At 39.8% G+C, this 26,488-nt stretch overlaps 1 protein-coding gene across 2 annotated transcripts; it reads right to left on the bottom strand.

Moving 5' to 3' along the window:
- TENT5D (terminal nucleotidyltransferase 5D) lies at positions 1–25,891 on the bottom strand. Of its 2 annotated transcripts, none has more exons than XM_054040266.1 (3): positions 25,817–25,891; positions 9,654–9,778; positions 1–2,473 (listed from the first exon to the last, which is right to left on the bottom strand). In XM_054040266.1, exon 3 carries the CDS (start codon positions 2,452–2,454, stop codon positions 1,279–1,281), a length of 1,176 nt encoding a protein of 391 aa, XP_053896241.1. In that variant the 5' UTR covers positions 2,455–2,473; positions 9,654–9,778; positions 25,817–25,891; the 3' UTR covers positions 1–1,278. The 2 variants fall into 2 exon arrangements, with proteins under 2 accessions (XP_053896241.1, XP_053896240.1); XM_054040265.1 differs by lacking the exon at positions 25,817–25,891 and adding an exon at positions 19,306–19,375.
- Between the last annotated feature and the right edge of the window lie 597 nt (positions 25,892–26,488).

The raw sequence follows: 26,488 nt of genomic DNA, 5'->3' as shown, positions 1-26,488 counted from the left end.
AGAATGCATTACAGCTTTCATGGAACAATTGGCACTAGGAGGCACTTAAGTGACATGTTTAAAAACTTATCTTTGGTAAACACACACAAAAAAACTTGCAACTAATGTTTTATTTCCTGATCATGAGCAAGATTTTAATTTGCTATTAGTATATGTGCACACACATCTAAATGTATACAGGACATTTCTAGTATAAAATGTCATATCAAATGCAACTAAGAACATTTTTTTAAAATCACTTCAAAATGACACAGTACTGTTCTGGTGGGGTTTTGTTTGTTTGTTTGTTTTCATTATTACCATATGCTCTACCTTTTAGCTTACTTTTTCCCCCCTGGTCAGTATCAAATATGTATAGAAAGAAAGTTTTCACATGCTGAATGTTCACTTTCTCCCTCATACTTTTAATATACTTTTCATAAATAATTGTGCAGAATAATTAAATCACCTGCTTATACAATCTTCAGTATCAGTAGTTCAGACTCAGGGCCCAATGCTGCATTCCATGCACACTCAAATTTCCTACTGAAATCAATGGGTGCACAAGAAATACAGGATAGGGCCCCAATATGGATTGATCCTGCAAGATGATGAGCACTCTGGTGAATGACCTCAACTGCTAATGTCCTTAATGAATGGTGACAAGTGTTTGACATTTTGCAGGATGGAGTCCATAGTGAAACGCTTAACCTATGAGGGTATTTCATAATTTCAGTCAATCAATGCACATTCCAAAAATGATTTTACAGTCTGCATTGCAAAATGGACTTTTTAGCAGAGTTATATGAGTGAAACTGAGGAACAAATTTGGCCCCGTAGGTTCAGTGTATCCATAATATCAATGTTTTCTAAATCTATCATCTTTAAATCAGGTGTTTCTACTGAACAACTTCAAGTATCTTAGTGGCATATTTTTTCCAGCTGCACTATTATAATGAATGGTTTAGAACCTAGAACAACTGTGTATGGCCCTTTGTACAATTAGAATTGTTCATATCTTTCTCTTTTTGGCCAAAAAGGATGGAAAGCTCAGTCACAGAGTATGTCTGCTTTAAGAACATATGACGGTCATCATGGACTTGTTGAATAATGGCCAGTGATTTTACATAAACATAAAATATTTCATGATGTGCTTACTGATGTTTTCAGCCCTGACTGATCAAAGACCATTGGCAATCTGCACAAAAAATGAAATTGAGTGATGTAACACTTGCTGTAATGAGGCCTTTATTTTGGACAACTGGGGTAGCGGGTGGGCAGTGAGGAGGCTAACTTTTACTAAACCATTCCACTTTGCATTTGTATATGAAATGGATATGGCTGGTAGATGACAGGTGGCTGTCCATGAGCAACATAGTAATTGTTGAAGTTCCTGTCACTGATATATGGAGCGGGCTGATAGTAGCATGTTACGTTGGCTGCATTTGGGATGATGTTTTGTTCTCCAAGTACTTTTAAAGCGAGAATTGTAATCATGTTCAGAGTTTGTCGTCGTTCATGTCCCATGAGACAGACTGTGCTCTCATTTACAACTCCGCGCAGAGTCATCAGGTAGTCATACTTGCTCTTTTCTTCCCCAATGAAATGGTTGCGCAAATATGACTCAATTTTCCTTTGCTGCTCAGCGACATCAGGAAAATCAATGAAGAATCTGGAACACATATAACGTTCTAAAGATTTAATTTCAGCCTCATCTGCTGGCTTAAAGTCACGAACCAGAAGGTTGCTGTATTTCAGAAGGCCTCCACCTCTGATTTCTTCAGGGTTCCTTGTGGAAATAAGTTTGTATTTTAAATGGTCCATTGCCTCATTGAAGTCTCCATACATGCTCTCTGCAATAATGGTGGGATGTAAGTCTTCTGTCAATTCACATTCTGTATCACTGTAAACATTTAACATGGAGTCCAGTATTATTTGAAAGGAGTCAACGCTAAATTCAAACTGTCGTCTGAGTGAGTTTACAAATTTTAGTTCTACATTCTTTCCACTGTTGTTTGACAATGAGATGAGGCTCCAGCGGTCGTGATCAGTGGAGACTTTGACCATCTTTTGCACATATGCATCTTTCATAGTCTGAGCAGTGATCTTTTCTTTATTGACACATTTTGGTAAAAAGTCCAGTAGGCAATTCAGCACTGCCTCCTTAACAACCTGAAATTCTTGTTCACTTGGTAATTCAACACCAAAAATGATGTCCAGGTCTTTGTAGCTAGTTCCATTCTGTTTCACAAGGATGTGACTAGCTGTTGAACCATTCAGGCGGATGTCTCTAACAGTGATTTGCTTCTCAATAAGCTGCTCCTTTACAACATGAATGATATCCTTTGGCTTTACTTCCAGTGTTGGAAAATTTCCTCTTCCATGAATGGGTATTACCTCAGTTAATACTTGATCCAGTATTTTTATCTGATCCCAAGTGAGACTACTGAATCTGTGATCTAAATCCTCAGTCATTGTGAAGTTAGTTGGTTAACTAGGAAAAAACAACACAAATATTAAGAGGGAAACATTAGGTTCCACTCAAACATACAAAAGCCTGAAATATGCCATGACAAACACACATCCTACCTGTAGAAGGCACTGTTAGGCACAGTGAGAAAGTAATACATTTTACATTGAGCTATATCATGAGTTGGATGTCTGACTAAACCATTGCATTTTCATTGGCCATAGTTGAATTTGGATTTTCTCAAGGTTTAACCCTATCAAATAACATTACATTAGCGTTTAGTCCAGTGACTAAAATACTCTGAAGTAAATTTAGGAAACAGTATATGATTCAGTGCAAAACCACTCACAGATTAACGATCTGAGCTTCCTGGTTGTTACAATTAAATTCAGTATAGTTTTCAACCTCCAGAATTAAATGGGCAAGTTCAGTTCTGTAGTCCTGAATGAAAAGCATCTATTTGTTTTCAATGGTTGTTACACACATGGAACTACTGAAATGAATTATTTAACAAAAACAGAAATAATGCAAAATATTGACCTTCATGTATCTACCTCAGTATTTCTAATGCATTTGTCGCTGGAGGCTTCTAAATGCAGGGGTGCACAGCATCTCATATTTTTTCATTTCTTTCATTATGGTTTAAGAGCTAGATGCTGAGGACCCTGTAAAATTGTTCTCATAGAATCTCTGGGCAAGTCGATCTGACCTATCTAATTAACTGTCTGGCAGTACTGTGCAGACCTTGCAAGTTCTGGTTCGCAGATAATGAACCCACCTCTGGTTTGCATTGAGGTTTGGGTTCCATTAAGTAGAACCTTTCTGGAAGCCTCTCACCTCACTCTACAATATTTGTGACTGGAAATCAGTATAAAAGGCACTGGGTGAAATCATGGCTTTAGCAAACTTAATTTTATTTTTTGCTTTTATATCATTATATTAAGATAAGCAGGCAGTTAGACCAGTGTGTGGATTAATTGGTTTAGGATTATAATTAGAAAAAGTTGAAAAAAAAAACAAAACAAAATATTATGCTTAAGATATTGCTAACTGAACATGTCCACAACATTATTTTCATGAAGTTTCATAATGAGTTTTATGTAATTAAATACTCTCATTTTGAGATTATAAGTATGTACACTACAAACGTAATTAAACACAGTTATACAATTAGATAATTAGATGTAATTATAGTAATTACATAAGTAGTGAAGAACTGCATTCAAGAAACTACAAAGTGAAGAAAATTCACAGTTGAGTGTTAGACCTCCAATATGTAAGGAGAGAGGCACTATCTTAACATTACCAATTACTAACCTAAATATTATTATTATTATTGAGTGGAAAATACTCTCCACATTTCTAACCTTTCCCCCCAGAATCTATTACTCCATTACTAAATAAATAACGAATGCCATTTTGTGATGATTCCCCCGTTGCCTGCCTAACCCTCCTCAACTCCTCTGCAGCAGTTAACCACCAAATACGTACTTAGTGAAGGAGTTTTATTGCTGAAATGCTATCAAGCTTCTCCCTTAAAGGTCATACCATTTTTCATCACTCTTCCATAAGTCCCATCATAACTCATGGATTGATACTGTGATTTGTTGATAACTTTTCAATTAAACTCAATGTTTGGTTGCCCTGACTCAGAGTGTTGAGTTTGACGCTGCATTGTGAGGCTGTGTTTGCTCTGACTCACTGGGTGATGGAAAGAGTGATTATGAAAATGGTTGGACCCTCCTGCACAGCCCAAGAGAGGATGCAATCTTTAGTTAATATGCTCACTCCTGAGACTATCCAAATATTCAGGAGTGAGCACCCACCATGTGAGAGCTTGTTGCTCGGACATTTTATGGACATAGGTTTAGATAAGTGCTAAAAATTGGCTTTAGTTAATGGAAGCTATTGTATTTTCCTGTACATGCTATATAATTTTTACTCCTATATTGCACAAGTAGTTGAAGTGTTGTTTTTAGAATACACTGCCCTTGGTTTTGTGAATGATTAGCTTGTAGAGGTTTATGTTGAACTGAAGATATTCATATTTTGAAATTTGTTCCTTAAATTATGTCTGCTGTTTATAATTATAAACAGTAATAAATGAGTTTAATGTGACTACTTTCAAAACACATTACTATAACACAATAGAAGGATAAGGAAGACAACCCTTACAACATACCTGAGCACTGTATGTAAACAAAATTGGTGTTTCTTGGCGGCAGTGTAATTAATCGAATTTCTTCTAAAAGTAAAATATCGAATTCCTTCATTACAATGACTTTTGGATTAGTAGGAGTTCATTGTAACATGGATATTTTATTAAGTTGATACATTAAATTGTTGGAGACTTAGAACCAAAAGGTCACTATTAAATAACAGACAGGAAGACTTTAAAGCATAACTATAAAGATTTTGTAAAAGAAAAAGAATGTTTTACCATTATACTGGTAAGAACAACATATTAATTTTTTTTAACATACAGTATTCCAGCTCATCCAGGTATAACGGCTGCCCAGGAGTGGTGCCAGGATTTTTGCCGCCCTGGGTAGCAGCGCTCCTCCTCTGAGCATTCGGCGGCGGGGATCCTTCCGCTCCGCATCTTCGGGGCACTTCGGTGGCGGGTCCCAGAGTGAGTGAAGGACCCACCGCCGAATTTCCGCCGAAGACCCGGAGGGGAAGGACCCCCCCCCGCCACCGAATTTCTACTGAGGACGGCAAAATGCTGCCCCCCCAAATCCTGCCGTCCTAGGCAATCGCCTAGGGTCGCCTAGTGGAAGCGCCGGCCCTGCAACTGCCAATGTTCTGTGGGTAACAATTAACCTCCAAACCTTCCCCCAAAGAGGAAAACTTAACTTACATGTAAGCAGTGAGTAATCCCATTGACTTCAGTGGGGCTACGCACATATTTAAAGTTAAGCATGTGTGTAAATGTTTGCCTGATTAGGTCCTTATAGAAGAAAGCACATAGCACTTTTGCTTAGAGAACTTTGTTTCTTAAATTCCATTTAAGGTGAGGAAAAGGACTTGACTGACTTTAAAAAATGGACTGGTTATTTGAAGCTCATCATGTGGGTGCATATTAAATATGAGCTGTTTGACTAGCTGGGAAGCAGTACCTTTATTGAGGATGTCTGATAATTGAATAAGCACATCACTGATGGGTCAAGAGATAAGCTCCTCAAGTGATAAGGAAAATCCTCCCATTTTCTTTTGGCAAAACAAAGTATCAGCAAATTGTAATGATGTTATTGTAACATTTCCGGGCTTCATTTTATTTTCTAATCCACAGTGACAGCACTTGTATACTGATGTATATTTTCTTCCCTTCGCTCTTCAGTTATATACACTCTATATATTTGAAAAAAATCCAGGTAACTTGTGAACTTATGGACAGTTTTGGGTGGTTGCTAAACCATTTTATATTTATTTTTAATATTGCTTGTAAGGGGCCCCAATTCAGCAAGCTATTTAAGCACATACATAACTTTAAATATGTGATCAGTCCTACTTAAATCAATGGAACTAGTCATATGTTTGATGTTTTAAGCATTTGCTTAAATACCTTGCTGAATCAGGGCCTAAATAGGTTAGTATTTTGTTTGTTTTTCTTAAACTGCTGCTGAAAAGACTTTTTCATGTGTTAGACTCAATCCCATAGTCCTCACACAGCCCGAACTTCCCCTTATTTTAGTGTGACATATATAGATTCGTAGATGCCAAGGCCAGAAGGGATCATTCTGATCATCTTGTCTTACCTCCTATGTAGATAAACATTGTACACCTGTATGAGTTTAGGGTAGACAGTATTCAACATGAAAACTAAAGAAATTGCCTATTCATTCCCTATGTGGCTATCATTGCACATTTATAAGATTTACTAAAATCTGTTATAATGAAAACTCTGATCCTCCCTCCACAATCCTTCTCAAATCCCAGTACCCTGGGCTGGATTTAAATTGGATGACACCATAATTTCTTACATTCCCATGGGAAATATTTTAGATAGAAAATCTTATTTCAGTGGAGGAATATAAAAGGTCTTGTGAAATACTGTCATGGATGAAAATTTCCAATTCTAATAATATTTTTTACCCAGTTTGTAACTTTGAGGGAAGAGAGATACTTAGCCATCAGATTTCCACAGTCCTACATCTCTAGCTATGCCTTCCTGCACCATGACAAAGAATGTAACTTTGCAAAAATTTTCTGAATGTGAAAGTATCTCATATGTTTTACATTCAATATATTCCCCTTTTAAAAACTCTAGGTGAACAATGGAGGGCTACATGCTGACTAGAAGCATTACAGTGAAAGAATAGAGTAGTCTTTGAATATTTGTTTTTGAGAGGTTTAATTTTTCTCCCAAGTAACTGATACTACAACTCGTTAAAAATAATTTCCTAGTGAGATTTCTTAGAGTTCATTTGTGCCTCTTCTTGTAACTCCTGCATTTTTATGGGATTTATGATGTTATAATATCATAGAAATGTAGGGCTGGAAGGGACCTAGAGAGGATATCATATCCAGCCTTATCTGCTGAAGCAGAATTCCCTCATCCTGCAGCAGGTTATTAGACACTGCAGTGGACACAGATTCCTGAACTTCTCATTATCAGATAAATGAGAGAAGAACTGGTTTTCAGGGTTTTCTTTTAAATGTACTTGCTAGAGCAGCAAAGCATAGGTGGACAGGATATGTTAAAGTTATACCACATATTGAACTTCTTACAATGTAACAAATTACCTCCCTGATTATTCATGTTCTGGGCTATCTTTGAGTAGACAGCATAAATCATGCCAAGTGGTAAATGGTTTGTGCTGTGGAAAAAATATTTACAGGGGTGAGTATGAGACCTTCAAACACATTTCCACTAAGTGTATATGAAAGGCCTGATCTAAAGTCCATTGACGTGAATGGATAAACTTCCATTGATTTCAATGAGCTTTGAATCAGGCTCCTGTTACAGAATTTAAATATAGTTCTACAGTGGCAAATGGTTAGTTCACCAACTCTGTGCACTATGTAGTCTTCAGGTACAGGCAAGTTCCACCAAAAAAATAGGTATGGGATTTTATATCTGGAAAAAGAAAACCTTGCTGACAAGCGGTGTCTACTTCATAAACTTCCAAAGAAATCTAGATAGTTAAGATCTGGAGGACATTCTCTTCCGATTTCGGTCATGTTTTGACTATAAACTTTTTAACATCCTCTTTTTATATGCTCTATCTTACTGTTTCAAAGTATTTTCAGGCAGAGCCGGCTTTAGGAAGTGCGGGGCCCAATTCGAACAGTTTTGAAGGGGCCCCGGCAGGGATGACTTAAAAAAAAAAATGTAAAAAAACATGTGGGGCTTGTTCTCACTGGGCAGCACTCGTAGTCTTCGGCGGTTTGTCCTTCACTCGCTCCGGGTCTTTGGTGGCAGTGAAGGACCTGCTGCCGAAGTGCTGCCGAAGACCCAGAGCGAGTGAAGGACCCGCCGCTGAAGTGCCGCCGAAGACCCGGAGCACTGCCAGGTGAGTAAAAATTAAAAAGGAGCCTCTAGCCAGGGAAGGGATTCTCGGCCACTTGCCCCCACCCCGGCAGCCCTGCCACTGGGCGCGGGGCCCTCTTAGGCGCGGGGCCCGATTCGGGGGAATTGGTGGAATTGGCCTAAAGCCGGCCCTGTTTTCAGGAGGTTTATAATATGCTAACATTTTCAAACAGAACAAATTTTTATAAAGATATACTTGCTCTATTCTGATCTGATAGCTTTTATCAACACTAAGTATACAAACAAGCACATTGAATATTTTGATGCTCCATTTATCTTTACTTTTTGTCTGTACTTGACACAAGTCACAGTGAGACCTGTCAGAGATTACATTAAAATGTCTCATCAGCTTCATTAATTAGCCTTGCTCTATTCTATAATATTGTGGTTTTGTTCTAGTTCTGTGTTTTGGTTCACTATACACTGGTTATCTGTATAGCTAATTAAAAGACACGTTTCTCCATTAGGTAGGACCCTTTCTTGAAGTAAACTGCGTTGACTTCAGGAACTACAGCCAGCATTGGCAAGTATGCATTTCTATTCACAGCACAAGTGTGCATGAGCAAAGTTTAAGCAGTAGTGGAGATGAGGTACTCCAAGTAGGGAAATCTTCTGATCGGCCCCAATTTAATCTTAGTTTTCAAGATCTTTTCCAGTAAACTAATGTTAGTGGATGCAGTGAGGAGATTATTTGCCCTGTTGTTCTGAGATTATGCACGAGTTGCAATAAATCAGTACAGTTACCATCTAGTTACTCTGAAATAACCAATAGTAACTCAAGGCCACCTGCTCTTTCCCTGTGAGAAAAGGTTGCATGGCACTGCAAGTAAACCTGAACAGGAACCAAGCACTTCAGGCTGTACTGCAGCATATCACCTTCAAGGATAGAACAAGTGAGTATTCAAAAGAGAAGCAGGAGCATAACCAAATAAAATGTGCCTCATCTTTCTCCCAACCAGATCAAAGCTATTGGAAAAGCAGCACTGTCATGCACACATGCACGTGCCCAAGTACATCAGTTTGCAGAACTGTGAATCATAGGAGCAGTGATAATATACCCTGGCACAAAGCTGTGGATTTGGGAAAGGGAATCCCACAGCATAAGGTGAACAAAATCGTACAAAATGCAGTCCAAAGGGCTGAACTGGTGGTTGGCAGGAGGGGTTAACAAATGAGTAATGAGGAGCTTGCTTTGTGCATGCAGCACTAACTTGCAATTCATGTTGCTGGTTTCACACAGATTATTTCTTTTCCCCCCTGAATCTTTCTATCATGTCTCAGAGCAGCCTTTTTAGCTGCATGTGGATCCACTTTCAGGTTAGATATTGTATGCCATTATACCTAAGTAATCCCTTTCATGTAGTATAGTCGTTTTTTCATTTATCTTCTTCCCTACATAGCATGCAAGGTACACCAAAATCTATGACTCCTGATAAATAATGTGGCTTATAGCACAACTTTCTCTTGCAATGTAACATCTACTACTAAGTTAAAAACTAAGGTAGAATGCACAACATTACATCTACTTTTGTCTATGATCGTTTCTATTAACTTATAATGACACTTACTACATTATGTAAAGAAAAATACTTTTACTCTTCAATGCATACTACAGTCTCACTAAATTATGGAACCATGTTTCCAGGAGAATGGAAACAAATAGAGACTTACACTGTGGTAGGAATGTTGCCAATCATGTACTTCAGTAGAGTTAATAAGATGACTCACTGGGTCCTTTGGTAAAAATATGAATCGTCATCTTGTCACCAATAAAAACATGAACCACCCAGGGAAAGCTGCAGGAAAAAACAAACAATAACAGTCTTTTTGAGATTAAATGTTAACTACTAGTCACCTGCTGTACATAATAAATCATGCATTATAGCTTGACAGTGCTGCAATCATGACAATAGCCTTTTAAGTCATAAATGATAAGGTAAGAGCTATGAATGGGAAAACAGAGCAGTACTTAGAAAGAATTTGAGCTTCAGGTCATTCTTAAGCCTCTGCCAGTGTATTTACTCAGGCAGTAACTTGCAAGGCATTAATATTTTACTATTTCTCCAAGGGATTAAAGAATTATTACTTATAAGCAAATTAACAGAGACACTGTGGAATTATACAAGCGAAGAATTAGAACCAATAACAACCCCAGCAAAATTAAATATTTTCCTTTCACAAATGCAGAGCAAGTCTTGCACATTTTCCAAAGATGTCTGTAAATCACAGAGGGCTCTCATTCCCTTGGCAAGCCAGGCAGCAACCAATTCATTTAAGACAAGCATAAATGGCAGAAGTGGGAACTCCATGCAACTGAGTGTGTTGCATGGACTTATGACCAGCTCTACATAAATTATAAGGAATTTTTATTAACACTAGATAAGTGTGATCACAAAAATCCCTTTTATATGCATTAGTCATTTATTATTATGTAACATTTGTATTACTGCAGCACTTAGGAGCACTAGTCACAGACCAAGACCTTAGTGTCCTAGGTGGTGTGAGTACACAGAACAAAACGATGGTCCATGCCCCCAAAGAGCTTATTTCAAGAAACAGACAATCTGCTCATTTTTAATCTTTCCTCCAACATTCAGTTATTCCAGCTATATATGCCCCAATGTGTATAAACTCTAAGAAACAGCAAGGACCCACAATCCATCACAAGAAAGGCTCTAGGGATTCTGTGATCCTTCAACCACAAAATGTATTTCTTGCCACCAAAGTATGCGCCACAATCTCCGCTTTTATTTAAAAAATATTTGTTTCTAATCTTTATGATTGCAGAGAGAACCTTGGAAACATGAACTGAGTGTAAACTGAGGCAGCGATGTCTACCTGAGTTTGCACAGAGCCCAAAATAATCGCTCTGTGAGGTGTGAGCTGCCTTATTAATTTCAATTAGATGCCAAATTTCAAAAAGATGCCACAGAACTCAGATTTTGGCTGCAGAGTATGCCAGTTAGCTGCAGTCAGGAGCCTGACATTTTGTTTTCTGCCTCCTTACCCTGGATCTGTCTGCAGCTACCTTTTGCTCTCCAGCTCTTGACAATGGTCAGCTAATTAAAGTGCACGCTCTCTGCATTATTCCACGGAGCCTGGCAGCACAGAAAAGGAGCCAGAGCAGGAATCCAGTTTGCAGGCAGAGAGTGAAAGGAGGCAGAAGTGTACGCTGGCAGCTGCAGAACAACACAGCAGCTGAGGCCCAGGGAGCCTAGGAGATGAACTGCTGGTTACAAGCTCTCGCTATCCTTGGGAAACATTGTCCAGGAGTCCTGCTCAGAACCTCCTTTCCCTGCCAACTTTGAGAGAGCAGATTCGGTCAGGCCAACTGGAGAGCATAGCAAAATACCCATCCTCAAAAATAATCACTGTAAAAAATAAATGGAGAAATTTCACATCAATGAGTATTTTCAACAGTGAGGTATGGATGTGTGTTTGTGCGGGGATGAGAGATGATGGATATTTCATGATGATAGAACTGATATTGCACTAGAACTTAGGGGTTGCTATTGTGGCATTTAGGGAATATTCACAAGGAAGGACAGAGTTTTGCTATGAAACATACAAAATTTCTTATTCTGTAGTATGCTCATAAAAGCAACATCTGCAGCTAAATGCATAAACTGTTCTTTGGATATTAATCTCAGTAGTGGCCTATTGCTGATTCATATGCTGCAGAGAAAGATAGTGTATCCCTTCATTATTCTACACTCAGATTGTTCCCAATATTTTTCAAAATGAATAAATATTCAAAAGCTGCCATAGGCAAAGTTCGGTTTTGTTATCTCAAAAAGAACACTTTTGATTCTTGAATACAAAATGTGGGCTGTGATTATGATGAAGTAGAGACAGATGCATTTTAGACCTAATTCCAAACTCATGTATACATAATGATGGATAGAACATAGTGACAATGAGAATGGCCCAGAACGTAAAACATGGGATTGGATTTCTAGTGTTCTGTTCCCTGATCTACAACTGACTCACTGCGGGGCAGGTCACATGCAGTCAGTTTGTTAAACTGCTTATTCTCTATGCCTGGATATCCACTTTGAGACACTGAGGCACTGATTTTTAGAACTGTTAAGCACCTGCAGCTCCTATTAACTTCAGCTGGAGTCATAGCTGTTCATTCCTTCTGTCTCAAACTGAGTACCTAGAAATTGAGGCATTCAAAATCAGTGGCCTGTTTCAAAAATTCTGGCCTTTATCTTTCTGTATCCCAGTTTCTACGTGCAACAATTGTATTTATTTCTTTAGATTAATACAAAATAAAACCTATCCTTTCTCTCTAGCACCATGACTCAACTTAAAATTCACGTACCAAAAATGCCCATCAATATGACTAACCTCCAGCAAAAGCAGGCAAGTTACAGACTGAAACAATCCTCCTTTTCCATCTATTAACCATCCTCATAATTATCTCTCCTTTTCAAGTGATTGAGGGGCGGGGGGAAACGTGAGCTTTGCAGAGTGCCCTAAATGTTATCAAATTTGGACTACTGAAGACAAAGGAGGGAGGAGGGTACAAAGCCAAGGGGCTTTGTAGGAGATGTAAAACTAAGGACACAGCCACTTGGGGTCCATAAGGATCTCCTAGTTGTGTTAAATATGTTGTTCTGTCTAAATTCTAATTTAGGCAGGTGCATTCTGCCTATCTAATTTCTCTTCACTTCCTATTCTAAAATCCACCCCAGAATTAGCTGCATTTCATGACAGAAGAAATAATCCCTGTGTATACTGTATGTATAGTCTGTGTATCAGTTTATTAAGCATTCTGCGATCCTTTGTGATGAAAGACGTAGTTTTTTCAAAAGTTAGTTCATTATCATTATTGCAACAACAAAACCACTGCTGTACAAAAGCATAACAACAACTGTTGTGTCTGATAAGCAGAAACTTATTTTATTCACTTTTAAAATATCTGTTCACATTGTGATGATTTCTCCTAGTGATAAAAATTATTTTACAAACTGTTGATGCTATTTAACTATATAAGAAAAGCATCTGAATGCTAAAGTAAGACCACTTCAGACCACAGTGGGACATCAACATATCTTTATTAAACAGAGCTTTTTTAATGTGGCCATTACTGCTGTAACAAGCTTTTAATTTAAGTATTTTTGAAGATAATTTCAGAGCCCTAGAATAATGTAGTCCTGGTACCTACAACAGGGTACATCTTGCATAACTGATTACACATAAAATTAGTTTCCTGTTCGTGGGTGAATTTGCCTTCAATTGTTTTGGATTTTTTATATAATACTATAATTACATATATATATTTATATATAATTCATACATAATTACTAGAGCTACTAATAAATTATGAATTCATGTTTATATTTTCCAAATTACAAACACTATTCCATGACTACAAAATGTAATACTGGACTTTCCTTTTAATGCTACATTTACTTTATAAGCTACATTTTTGAAATGGAGCTAATACATGAAATATTTTACTAATTTAAGTACCTGCTCTACAAGAGTTTATTCTTAATTTTGCATCAGTAAGACTTGGGGTTCCCCTACAGCACTTCACATAACATAGCTCTTTTATAATTAAATAAGTCTCATTCAGAAATAGAACAAGGTTTTTCTACAATTATATAATAAAGTAAACTGCATCATTTAACTCAAATCACATCAGGAAGAAGGAACAATGCCGCAACCACAAGATCATAGTAATGCTATTTTTCCATGCTGAAAGAAGGATGAAATGTCACTGATGACGTTATTGCCACACTGCTGAAAGACAGTAAAACTGATGAACCAAGGAAAAGTGTGAAGCCTAGCACAGATGTGTGTGTTCATCGGTTTCATGCTGCCATCAACAATGGATGTTGAATGCCATGCAGTTGACGACATCAACTTCTAAGATAGCTTGAATAACACTATCACCCAAATTTGTAAAAAGAGGAATCACCATGGCATTTAGATGTCCAAAAGCCAGGCCCTGTATGCCAGGTACAGATGTAGAGAAAGAGAACAATGTAGAAAAAGAGTGACAATGTTAGCTGATAACACACACCTTTTCTGGGGCTCTGTAGTATTATATAGAAAAATCACAGCCTTTTGTTGATATTCAAAAGAAGAAACCGTGTCTGCTGCCAGATAAATACTTCGAATAAAAGCAACAATAATACTACTAAATTCTATTTTATCAGTGGAATTCTATTTATTGATATTCAATATTTATAAATGCTAGTTTTACAGATATTTTATATGCTACATTCTAGTTTTGTAGATCAGTGGGCTGTGATTAAACTGCTGATATCCTGTGATAACTGATGTAAATAAACCTGTTTTTTCTTGAAAGGTCCCTGAATTTTTGTCTCCTATCCCTGCACTGATGCTTGTAATAGACCTTTGTGTAGTTACAAACCCATTCTGGTTAATGGAAAGGAGTCAGATTAAATACTGAGTAAAATATATGAAACATGAGAAAAAATAATAGACACAGCGAGACGGGGGACAAACTCTGTTCTAACACCCATGCTGCTCCTTGGAAATCAGTGGGATTACATGGGTCCTAAGAGCAGAATTTGGCCCAAATGTGTTCATGACCAAACATTTTACCATAATGCGACAAATTTTGCTGTCCCCTAGGTTCAACACCACAGAACCATGCATACATTTAGTTTGCCCAGGGTGTAAGAGCCAAATTTGGCCCAATATTTGGTTCCAAATTCTATAAAGGCTCCATGGGCTTGATCCTGCACCATTAATCCAATGGAAGGTATATCATTGACTTCAATGGGAGCAGCAGCAAATCCCATATGCAGAACTCCTACCGAAGTCAATGGGAGTTCCACACACAGAAAGATAAAGCAAATCAAATGAGAGAGTGTGTTTTGTTTTTGTTTTCCTTATATACTGCCTTTCATTTACCGTTAGCCAAATTGTACATTCCCAATACAGGCAACACTTGTACAGGAGTTTTATTCTGAGTAAGAACAGATCCTCTTTCTTTTTTGTTTTCTTTATAATGTATTGTGATAACATGCTTGAAATTCATGTTTTCCGTAGAAGTTGTAGATGATGAACTGTTTGGTTTCCATATGCAATATATTTAAATGGCAAACTCTTAATCAACACTGGACATACAACAGATCATGTCACCTTTACACATGCTGACTATTGCTTCTCTCCACAAGTAGTCCCAATGGATTCAGTGGGATCCGCAGAATAAAGTAGTACTCAGCATGAGTGAGGGTGGCAGGGTATTACACAACGGGTCTATTGATAACTTTCACTCTACATCACCCCATTATGCCCAAGGACTGAAAAACCTATGGGCTCAAATTCATTCTATTGCTACATCCAGGCAACTTCACTTATTTCAAAGGAGTTCCATGAGTATAGCTGAGAGCAGAATATGACCATCTTTCTGCCCTACTGAAAATCTGAAGTAATGTCTTTGAAACCAACAGAGCTATTCTGGATTTACACCAGTGTAACTGAGGGCAGAATTTGCCCCCAGAACACAGCTGAAGGAGGAAAGTAAGCACAGAAAATACTGAGTGTCACTGTTGTTGTGTGTAGGAACTAGAATTTTAATATCTTTTGAATATATTGGTACAAATCCTGCTTACCTTACACACAAATAAGTAAACTTTAATGTAACTTTAATATAATTAATCATGTGATTTGCTCCATTTTTGAAGTCTGTAACACTACTTGGTATGTTACTTGTCCCACTCTAATGGTTGGTCAATAGTGGACCTGAGTCTACACTAGGTACTAACTATAGGAGTTCCTTCTTAACTAAAGTAGTAGTCCTACTTTTAGCTTTGGACGTTCTAGGTTCATTCCTCTGCCCATGAGGACAGTCATTACATTACTTTCATTTGTATCATTTGAATAATTGCTCTTCATACAATATATAATATAACACTATATAATTTATGCCACTATGAGGCAACAAAACACAATGCCCAGAAAAAAATTGCCTTTAGACCCAGACCAGAGCAAGGATGGTGTGTAAGCTGCACCTGTGAGGCTTCATGCCTCAAAGGCACCCCTTTGAGACACAATTCCGTCTCTGTGTCAAGGGTTAGTAATTTGATGCTGATATAGACCAACAGGAAATTACAGAACTCCCCCACCATCACTCATGCTGTTTCAGCTGTGCTGGTCAGAAAATTGTGGGAAAGTGTTGCCCAGGCTCCATCCATTCATCCCTCCATACTGCTCAGCATCCACTTAAGGCTTGGCTTGGTTTAGTTCAAAATGCCCTGAATTCAATGGAAAGACTCCCAGTGACTTCAATGGGCTTTGTATCAGGCCCTAACTTCTGTGTGCTAGCTAGGTGCATAGTTTGGACAGCGATGCAAGAGTGTAAGAGGTGGGGTTCTTACCCATCTGTGTGGCATGTAGCCCAAATCACAATATGGCTCTAAAGTTCAAGAACGCATAGTTTAAATCTTAGTCAGGGAGTCTGCACCATCAATTCACTTTGATTTCACATTCATTTTCTGAGTTAACAGTGATCCATGTCACTACTGACAACTACATTGTGTTTTTTTAATCAGTCCTGAAAAACCTGTTCTTTGGAATAAAGCACAGAATACAAAGCATATGCCTGTTTAATAAACCATCTTCCTTATGATGGAATAATAAGCATGTTTAGTTTTAAGAGTTACAAATGTACCATAAAGAGATGTATTGGCAGGGCTGGGCAGAAGGAGATAAGGAGTCCCAGTTCATTTTTTTTTTTAGAAGAAATTATGTAACAAATCTATAGCCCCCTTTTTTTTCTCATCACAGGTTGTTTGTGAGCCAATCTTGATTTCTGCAAATGCATTCCTTATTTGGAAGTCATCACCAAATAGTTTCTGTAAACAAATTGCAACCCATTGTCTCTGTCCAACGACAGACCCTGAGCTCCTTGGGGTAGGGACTGTCCCTTTCTGAAATGGCTTAACACATCATAAATGCTAAATAATTAATAACAACATTGGTTGCTATTTAAACTATTTGCAATTTATTTGTGCTGTGTGATTTATCACTTAAGTCACATGATATGATTTCTGCTTCCTAGTTGGATGGATAATGAATAGTGAACATCACACATCCAGTAGGATTTTTGGGGGGAAATTATCATTTATGCCAAAATTCATAAAACTTTTGGTATTCATCCAAATGTCCAGAAATAAGCCACTACTAATGTGCAGTGAATGATAAATCCCAACAAATTATAGCAGAACAAATCTGCCACATTCATTCAGAAAAATATTCATAATTCACTTTTTGTATTATTTAATCTGCTCTAGTGACAAACACTAGACCCCAAAGTCATGTAGTTACTCTGGATTTTACACCAATGTAACTGAGATCTGAATCTGGTTCATAATTTATAAGCTAATTTATCAGTTAAATTCACATCTACTACAGGATTATTTTTAAGTCTGAGTTCTTAAATGTTACTATGAACTCAACTAGTATTCTATTCCTATTTAGAGGCACTGAGATAATAGATAGACAAGGTGGGTGAGGTAATATCTTTGATTACACCAACTTCTGTTAGTAGAATGGATAAGTTTTGGAACTCCACAGAGCTCTTCACAAGTAGCTTTTGTCTCTTAAACTAACTGAAGTTGTTCCAATCAAAGATATTACCTCACCCACCTTGTCTCTCTCTCCTATCCTGGGACCAACACTAGATTACAGATGAATGAGTTCTGGGGAAGTGATGATTCCTCCGGGCAAGCAGATGGATCTAGTTTTCAATTAAAAACCAAAACCAGGAGACTGTACCCACCATGACCAGGTAAGATCTAAATACAGTGTAAATATCTGGGAGGATGTTTGCACACTCCTATCCAAAGGGGGTATCATTTCCTAAATTTCTATCTGCCGGTCTCCTATTGTTTATGCCAGGTGCCAGCTTCAATTGGTTATGATTATAAAAAAAAATCAACAGATCAATAGATCCCTTGCTTTCCAGTGAGGAAAATCATTTTAACCAGTGATTTATTTGTGAAATCCTTAGTACAGGAGGATTAGGAGAGAAGTTACACAATGGTCATGAAAGCAGAGACCAAAGCGAATAGCCTGTTGTAATATTTAAGCAAATGATAATATACATCACTACAATACAGAGCACGGAGGAAACATACTTCCTTGGTGCAGTGAAGTTATTGAACAATTAGAGCTACAGAACAGTTTATATTGGGGGGGGGGGGAGTGAGGGAAGAAATTTCACTTAGTGCTTCACTCCAAATAAACCAGTGGGCTCCCCATCGATCCCTATTTCTAACCCTCCCTTACCCCCAAAATGGAGAGTAAAGAGCAATGAACCCAAACCAGCGGTGCAGACTATGTCTCCAGCTTGTGCAGGCAGGGGCTGGGGTGAGCTGCAGCCGGCAAGAAGAACCGCTCTGCTGTCCTGCGTGCGATCTGCCCACAACCCCGCCCACTCTTGCAATAGAAGTAACAGCCCAAGGGTCCCTATGGCCCCAGAAGGCACCTGTAGCACAAAGTACGACTCGGGAATGCCAGGTGCAAGGGAACCTATAACATCAAAGGTAAAGGGGCCCTACAGCAGCCAGGAAGCCTAGTGCACCATAGGGAGCCTATAGAGCTCAGTATCTCTTAGCACCCAGAGATCCTAGAGCTCCCAGGGACGCTATAGCACCAGAGAGAGCGTATAGAGCTCAGGATCCCTTAACACCCAGGGACCCTATAGCACCAGAGAGCGTATAGAGCTCAGGATCCTTTAGCACTCAGGGACCCTATAGCGCCAGAGGGAGCCTATAGAGCTCAGGATCCCTTAGCATCCAGGGACCCTATAGCACCAGAGAGCGTATAGAGCTCAGGATCCTTTAGCACTCAGGGACCCTATAGCGCCAGAGGGAGCCTATAGAGCTCAGGATCCCTTAGCATCCAGGGACCCTATAGCACCAGAGAGCGTATAGAGCTCAGGATCCTTTAGCACTCAGGGACCCTATAGCGCCAGAGGGAGCCTATAGAGCTCAGGATCCCTTAGCATCCAGGGACCCTATAGCACCAGAGAGCGTATAGAGCTCAGGATCCTTTAGCACTCAGGGACCCTATAGCGCCAGAGAGAGCCTATAGAGCTCAGGATCCCTTAGCATCCAGGGACCCTATAGCACCAGAGAGCGTATAGAGCTCAGGATCCTTTAGCACTCAGGGACCCTATAGCGCCAGAGAGAGCCTATAGAGCGCTCAGGATCCCGCAGCACCCAAGGACCCCACGAGCACACCGTGACCGGGACCCTGTGAGATCAGCGTCCCCGCAGCGCTCAGGGGCCCTACGGCACCGACACGCACGCGGCGTGCAGCCGGGACTCACCGGGGTGGAAGCTGCGCCCCCTTCTCGCTCCGTCCTCTCTCCCCCTTCCTCCCCTCAGTCTCCGGGCGAGGGAGGCGCGCCCCTCACCGCCCCGTCCGCGCCGCTCGGGGCTGGCTCAGTCTGCGCCGCGAAGGGAGCCCGGGGGGGAGAGACACGCACAGGGGCAGGGACCCGCCGGCCCCCCAGCGCCGAAGCGGAGCCCGCAGGGGGAGAAGCGGAGAGTCGCTGAGCCTGAGCCGCCGCCGCTGCTGCTGTCCGCGGCCAGCCTGGTGCTGAAATGAGCCACCGCCCCCCTCTCCCGAGTCAGCCCTTGTAGCGTAAACCCGTGGCCATGGCAACCCGGCGTCACACAATTTAAGGTGGCGGGGACCTGCGCGTGCCAGGGCAGCCCCGCTCGGCGGCCGCGCCCCGCCCCGCCCCCTGGCACCGCCCAGCGCGAGCCCTCCGCCCGGCTCGGGGAGCCCGGCGCGCCCGGCTCTCGCGCCCCAGGACGGGGGCTGAGCTCCCACGGGCTGCAGCGCCGAGCCCCTCCCGACCCCGCAGTCCCTTCTCCCCAGCGCTGCTATGGCTAGCTCCGCGGGGGGAGGGGAGGGGGCGGCTATCGCGGGCATACTACGCGGCTGTTATTCCTGCAAGAGGCTGAGTTCCCGCCTGTTGGGGGTTGTGTCTCCTACCGAGAATAAACAGCAGCAGAACTGTCCCCCCGCCCCCCAAGTTCTCCTCCCCACCGTTATAATCTCTCTATTACCAATATTGGCTATCGTGTGCAAAGGCTCCCGTGTGCCTTATGCATTCACGTTGCCCCGAGTCAGGATCTGGCCTAAGGGAAAACCGAGCAAGGCTTAAGGCGGAAGCAGCTTGGAAAATAATGAATGAAAAATACGAATCGTGCAGTCCTGCCTCAGCCCACACTTCCTTGTCAAGCAACGTGAGTAAAGGAGGACTGCAGGAGTTACAGTGCTTTGTGACCCTCAGGGGGACACAGATGTTTACCAGTTCGTGGTCATAAATTTCTTAATAGAGAATGATTTGTAACTATTTAGCTTCTGTTCTGGTCCAGAAAGGGTTCTGGGTTGATTGGAGAAAGCTGTGAATAGCAAAGACAAGTCTGCTTGGTGTGAGTGCTCATTTTATCTAAAACCAGGACCCAGCACAGTTTCCAAAAAAGATCAATAGAGAGATGAGAAAGGAACTTCAGACTGGGCAAGTATCAAAGGGGTAGCCGTGTTAGTCTGGATCTGTAAAAGCAGCAAAGAAATCCTGTGGCACCTTATAGACTAACAGACGTATTGGAGCATGAGCTTTCGTGGGTGAATACCCACTTCTTCAGACTGGGCAAGTTTCCATTGACAGATCTTGTTGCATTGATAACCACAAAACTTTCTTAAGCCCCTATCTATCCTTGGCTAATGTATCTCTTGTAAACTTAATTTTAAAATGTAAACATTTGTTTTCCTTGGCTGCCAAGGGTGAAATTCCTCACGGGGCAGAGAGCCTTTATAAGAATCATAGATGTGTAGGACTGGAAGGGATCTCAATAGGTCCTCTAGCCCATTGCGCTAGTCATTGTACACACAAGAGACAATCCCTGTCCCAAAGAATTTACAATCTAAACAGACAAGACAGAGAGAGAGCAGGAGAAAGGCAATATCATTATCTCAATTTTACAGACAGGGGATTGAGGCCTAGAGAGACCCAGTGACTTGAGTAAACTCACACAGGAAATCTGTGTCAGAGTCAGGAGCTGAACACGGGTATCCTAAGTCCCTTGCACCCTATGTCCTAGTGGATCTTGCCCCACATTGACTTTGCTGTAGGAGGGCCCCTCTATACATGCAGGATATGCCCCCTTTTGGTGTAATATGAAATTTGACTTGTTTGGTTTCAATTGCAAATGGCAGATTATAAAAATCAGTCTTCCAGCAGTGAGCTTTTATATTTTATTATCTTTGATCAATTACTTAATTGACTGGAATAAAATCTATACCGAATGAGATTACAGTGTTTGTGATTTTTTTTAATCATCTGTATCTTTTATTGTAATATTAAATGTCTTCATTTTATTGTTGTACGTCTCCTTAGTTGAACCACAGACAAGTAAAATGGCTAAGACTTATATCGTGATTGATTTTGAAAAAAAGATTCAGTACTGCAATGACTCATACCAATGGACATACTTGGGAAAAGGTTTCAACAATATATTAAACCATATTTTATTATAACTACTTAAATAATATATAGGAGTACTACTCATTGGTAGACACTTTATCTACTCTTTGGCTGGCTCTTGGGCATAGTACAGACTCATCATTTTCATCTTATATCTCAGGAGCTGTACAGTCCTTTGCAATGAAATCTGGCACATTTAAACATAAAACCTCCAGATCAGCTGCTACTTTTTAGAGCCCTTAACAAACAAAATCAGTAGCTCCTTCCCTTTCAAAAACACTTTTGCTCATCCAGTGACAAGTGCTGTTACAGTAAAACTGCATAATTGTACAGGAATTTTAAAATATTTCTTGGGAATGGCCTTTAAATCTTTAAGCTGTCGCAAATAAACAATAATTTAGTACTCTCATTACTTTATGCTTTGCAGTTTTCCCCATGAAAATAAATTAAAATTAGATGTTTTATTGCTCCCAGATGCTCTTAAAACTGAAATTTAAAGCAATTCTTTCTTTTAACAGCTCTGTTTGCCAGCAAATTGGCTCTGCAGTAGCTGGCCTGTTGAAGCCTTGCTAGAAGCTAAGTAGCCCTAAATAAACAAAATATTGTCACAGCAGTTATTCTACATGCCCCCTTAAACCAACCCCCTCATCAGAAGGAAGCCTGTAGCTCTGCAAAACCCAATTATCTTCCATAGCAATCAAGTGATTAATCAGTCAGATTAATTAGTTAGTGGTTTTACTGCATTTTGAAAATAAGAAAGTGTTAAATAAGAACTAAATATTATTCACTTATGTATTTATTTATTATTTAAATATCATTAGGCAGTTGCTAGAAATGTCAGGTGGCTGGAAGGGAGGACTCCACTAAAGATACAGAGCTGGGCTTTCTCTGAATGACTGACAGGTCTAATTATGATGTCAGCCAGGCAGAGCTGTATATCTTGGCAATGTGCCTTTACCTCCTTAAGCATTGTAGGGGAGGTAAATATACAGCCCCACAGCTCATCCTTGATGTCACCATGAACAGACCTGTCAGGCAGGCCTGGGAGATATTCAAAGGAATAGCAGCTATCCACGTTTTTGAAACAATACAAACATGAGAGGGGGCATTAAATCATGGGGAAATATACCCACAGGATGAAATCCTGGCTCTACTGAAGTCATTGGAGTTTTGCCATTCACTTCACTGGAGCCAGGATTTCACCCATAATTGCTTTATGTTTGTTTTGGAAATGAGGATTCTAAAGACAAGCCCCCAAGCTTGAGTTCTCCACTGCAACAGTGTTTAGCACACCACTGCAGAATGTAAAAGAAATGTCACTTTAAAATCTGGGTTTCTGTCCTCTCCCTTCACTGTGGCTCTGATTTAGGAAAGCACATGCTTAAATCTATCCCAAAATAGCAAAACATTTAAGCACATGCTTAGTTTTAAGAATGTGCTTAACTTCCATTGATTCAGTGGGACTACTTATGGAGTAAGTTACTCCTCACTGTGACTTAGAATGCAAGAATATAGCTCTGAATCTTTATTGTTTATACCAATTATTATAACCTCAGCTTAGTTGTCATTTGGCAAAGTGACACAGGATCATTGATTTCTTGCTTAATAAAATTTTGGATGTGCAGCCAGTTTCCCACAAAAGCCTGAAATTATATTTTCAGACTGTTTTTATGAATACACAGCTCAAAGCCCATAATAATGTATCTGCACTGAGGATAACTTAATGTAGAGTAATATCTTTGTTGACATAAAAACACTTACATTGTGTTAAACATCGTCCCTAGTTGCAAAGCTTTGGACCCAGTCCAAGTTTCAAATTTTGCCAAATTTCTTGAGGATTTAGATGTGGGGATTCTGTATTGTAGAGAGAGGGCCGAAATGTAAAGGTCAGATCCTGATCAGAATTTCCATAGTGCTCAAGTGTGTTTAGATCTTGGTTATATAACAGGACCCCCTCTCTATATCATGCATAACTATAGTGGAAGAAAATAGTTTATCTTGTTACCTTTTAAAATTCCACCACCGAAGTACATTTTACTTCAAAAGCTCCAAGATTCTATGTAATATGATGTATTCTCTGTTCCAAAAGTTGTTGTAAGAGGAAATAAACCTATAACCTGACCGCTAAGTTAATACAAGAAAAAAGAAATGCAGCTTCCTTATTGCAACTTTAGACATCCACTTTGCTGCTCCACAAAATGCTTCCAAACACAAATCAAAGAGCCAGTCCTTTCCAGACCACCACAATGATGTCACCAGATTCCACACAGTGCTGTCATCCCATTCTATGCTTTCCCTGTTGCTATAGAAGACCCTCTATTGCTGAGGGCCCTAAACTCAAATTCCAAAGGACAATTTTCACTTTTCTTTCCTGCTCAATATCTGGGTTTATATATATATGAGGCACTGTGTGATAATCAGCTCTCACTGAGTCAGAGTGAGTAGCAGGGGACCATTTAATGTGTACATCTCTCTTAATGAGAATGGAAGAAGTGCTGTCCCCTAGGTTTAGAGTTTCTACAACTCCTATTGCCTGATTGGACTTCTGTAAAGTTTTGCTTTTCAGGGTGAAGAGAAAAGGATGGGTTTTCCACCTTCCCTTTTATGTTTATTTATTTTTTGTATAGACCTCAGGTGGGAATAGGGAAGGGCTAGGGCTATCTTTCAGTTCATTTTAAATGTATGTGCTTTTAAAATTCAGGTTGTTTTTTTCCGCTACTGCTGCTTAGAGCAATAGCAAGAATGAGAGTGGCATGATGAGAGATTAAAAAGAGTGGGACTATTCAGCTTGGAAAGAGCTGAATGAAGGGGGATATGATAGAAGTCTATACAATCATGAATGGAGTAGAGAAAGTGAATAAGGAAGGGTTAGTTGCCCCTTCACATCATAAGAACCAGGGGTCACCCAATGAAATAAGTAGGCATAGGGTTTGAAACAAACAAAAGGAAGTACTTCACACAATGCACAGTCAACCCGTGGAACTCGTTGCCAGGGGATATTGTGAAGGCCAAAACTATAACTGGATTCAAAAAAAGAATTAGATAAAGTCATGGACGATAGGTTGATCACTGGCTATTAGCCAAGATGGTCAGGGACACAACCCCATGCTCGGGTGTCCCTAAGCTTCTGACTGCCAGCTGCAGCAATTGGACAACAGGGGATGGATAATTGCCTTGTTCTGTTCATTCCCTCTGAAGCATCTGGCATTGGCCACTCTCAGAAGACAGTATATTAGGCTAGATGGACCATTGGTCTGACCAATATGGTCATTCATATGTTCTCATGGTAACAGTTAGATCTTTTGTCTCAAGTCTTTTCCTGCCCAGAGGCTCAACTTTGCATTGTAAGTAGCTAGAGAGTTTTGTCACTGCTGAAGGGAAAAAGTTCAAAACTCCCAAATTTAAAAAAACAATATTTTAAACTTTTGCTCAGAAAATTGTGTGTGTGTGGGTGTGTGTGTATTCTAAAGCAATTTTCTATTGTAATTATTTTAGTTTGAAATAGCTTCTAAATTGTAAGAAAGGGGGAAAGACGCATTCAGAGCCCTATACAGAGCAGGATTTGCAGATGCAATAGGCAACGCACTATAAGGCAGTTTAAAGTGGCATATGTGTAAGGTTTAATTTTAAAGGGAATTTTAATTGGTAGGTTAATTGGTAGGAAAAATACGAATACAATAGATGTCTATTCAAAGATGTGCTGTCTTCAGTCTAGTCCAGTTTGAACAGAATTGAGTTTGGGATGAATAAAGGAAACCCAAAATAGTGCTGTTTGAAAGGGAGTGGGGGAATCCCCTGACTGTAACTAGAAGAGATATCTTATTATTCAGAAAGGGGATGAAAGATGTGACAGAAGATGTGGTTCCCTGTACTATGATTCAAGTGAGGAGCCAAGATGGAGAAATGGCTCTGGGACATTTACCTCTCTCTGATCCATCTCTTGGATTTCACAGAGGCACACATAATTACAGTTTTTAAACTTAACTTTAACAATACCCCTTGTTGTCAGGCTATATGCTGTTGAGAATGAGCTGGGTATCATGACTGTGTAGACTTTAGTAAAGTGGGGAAGAAGCTGATAATTCAAAGAATAAAGCACAGTGAGTTCAGTTCTGCTGTCTTGAGAAACAGGAAAGAATCTGGGGTCATAAACCTGATTATCCTTCTAAATACAGCCCATACCAACATTAGTCAGTATTGGAAACACACATAGTCCAGTGCAATGTGCACAACACAGCATATAAACTTAATTACGTGGTTACATGAAAGAAGAAGATCCTGCATCATGTTTTGATTTAAATAATAGAGTATTATGATGAATCAACAAAGTGCTATTGCTTACCTCCTCAAACGTCGACAGTGCTGAAGTCTGGAGCAATTTAAACTAATTTGACTGCATATGTAAATAGAATACGTCCTCACCAGTTGAATTCGAGTTCAGTGTAAACTATTATCCACCTGTGATGAGACAATTGGAAAGCTGTTCTATCAGAGGCAAAGTATAGAATTGCTTGGACCTCTAACCTCCTCTTGACTTCAAAATGTTATTTCCAGAGAAAAACATTCATACTCAAGAAATCTGAGAGAGAGATTTCCATACATTTTTTGCTAAAACATTCCCAGTCAAATTTTGGTCTGATTTAGAACTGTGCAGCCCCATGGCAGGAAATGGGACTGCACAGACATAAATGTTTTGCCCTGGTGTTTTAGCTATTAGGGGTCAAATTGTCCTCCTTGTGCAAAGCTCAAGGAATTTGGTTTTGTGCAAAGCTCAAGGAATTTGGTTTTGTGCAAAGGAGGTCCTGTAACAGCTGGGGGAAGAGATGAAATCCTGCCCTGCATGCTTGACTGAGGAGTCACTCTGATGTCACTGCTAGCTCCCTGCATAGCTATTGGAGCTACAGAGTTAGGTTTCCATCAGTCACTCCTAAACCCAAATACAATCCCACACCTTTCCAATATTCCCTCCAAAGTTATCATGCATGGAGCTCTCTTGGAGCATAGCTCTGTGGCA

The sequence above is a fragment of the Malaclemys terrapin genome, chromosome 9 (genome assembly GCF_027887155.1).
Source record: "Malaclemys terrapin pileata isolate rMalTer1 chromosome 9, rMalTer1.hap1, whole genome shotgun sequence".
NCBI classification, from domain to species: domain Eukaryota; kingdom Metazoa; phylum Chordata; order Testudines; family Emydidae; genus Malaclemys; species Malaclemys terrapin.
This window is presented reverse-complemented; position numbering and strand designations above follow the sequence as displayed.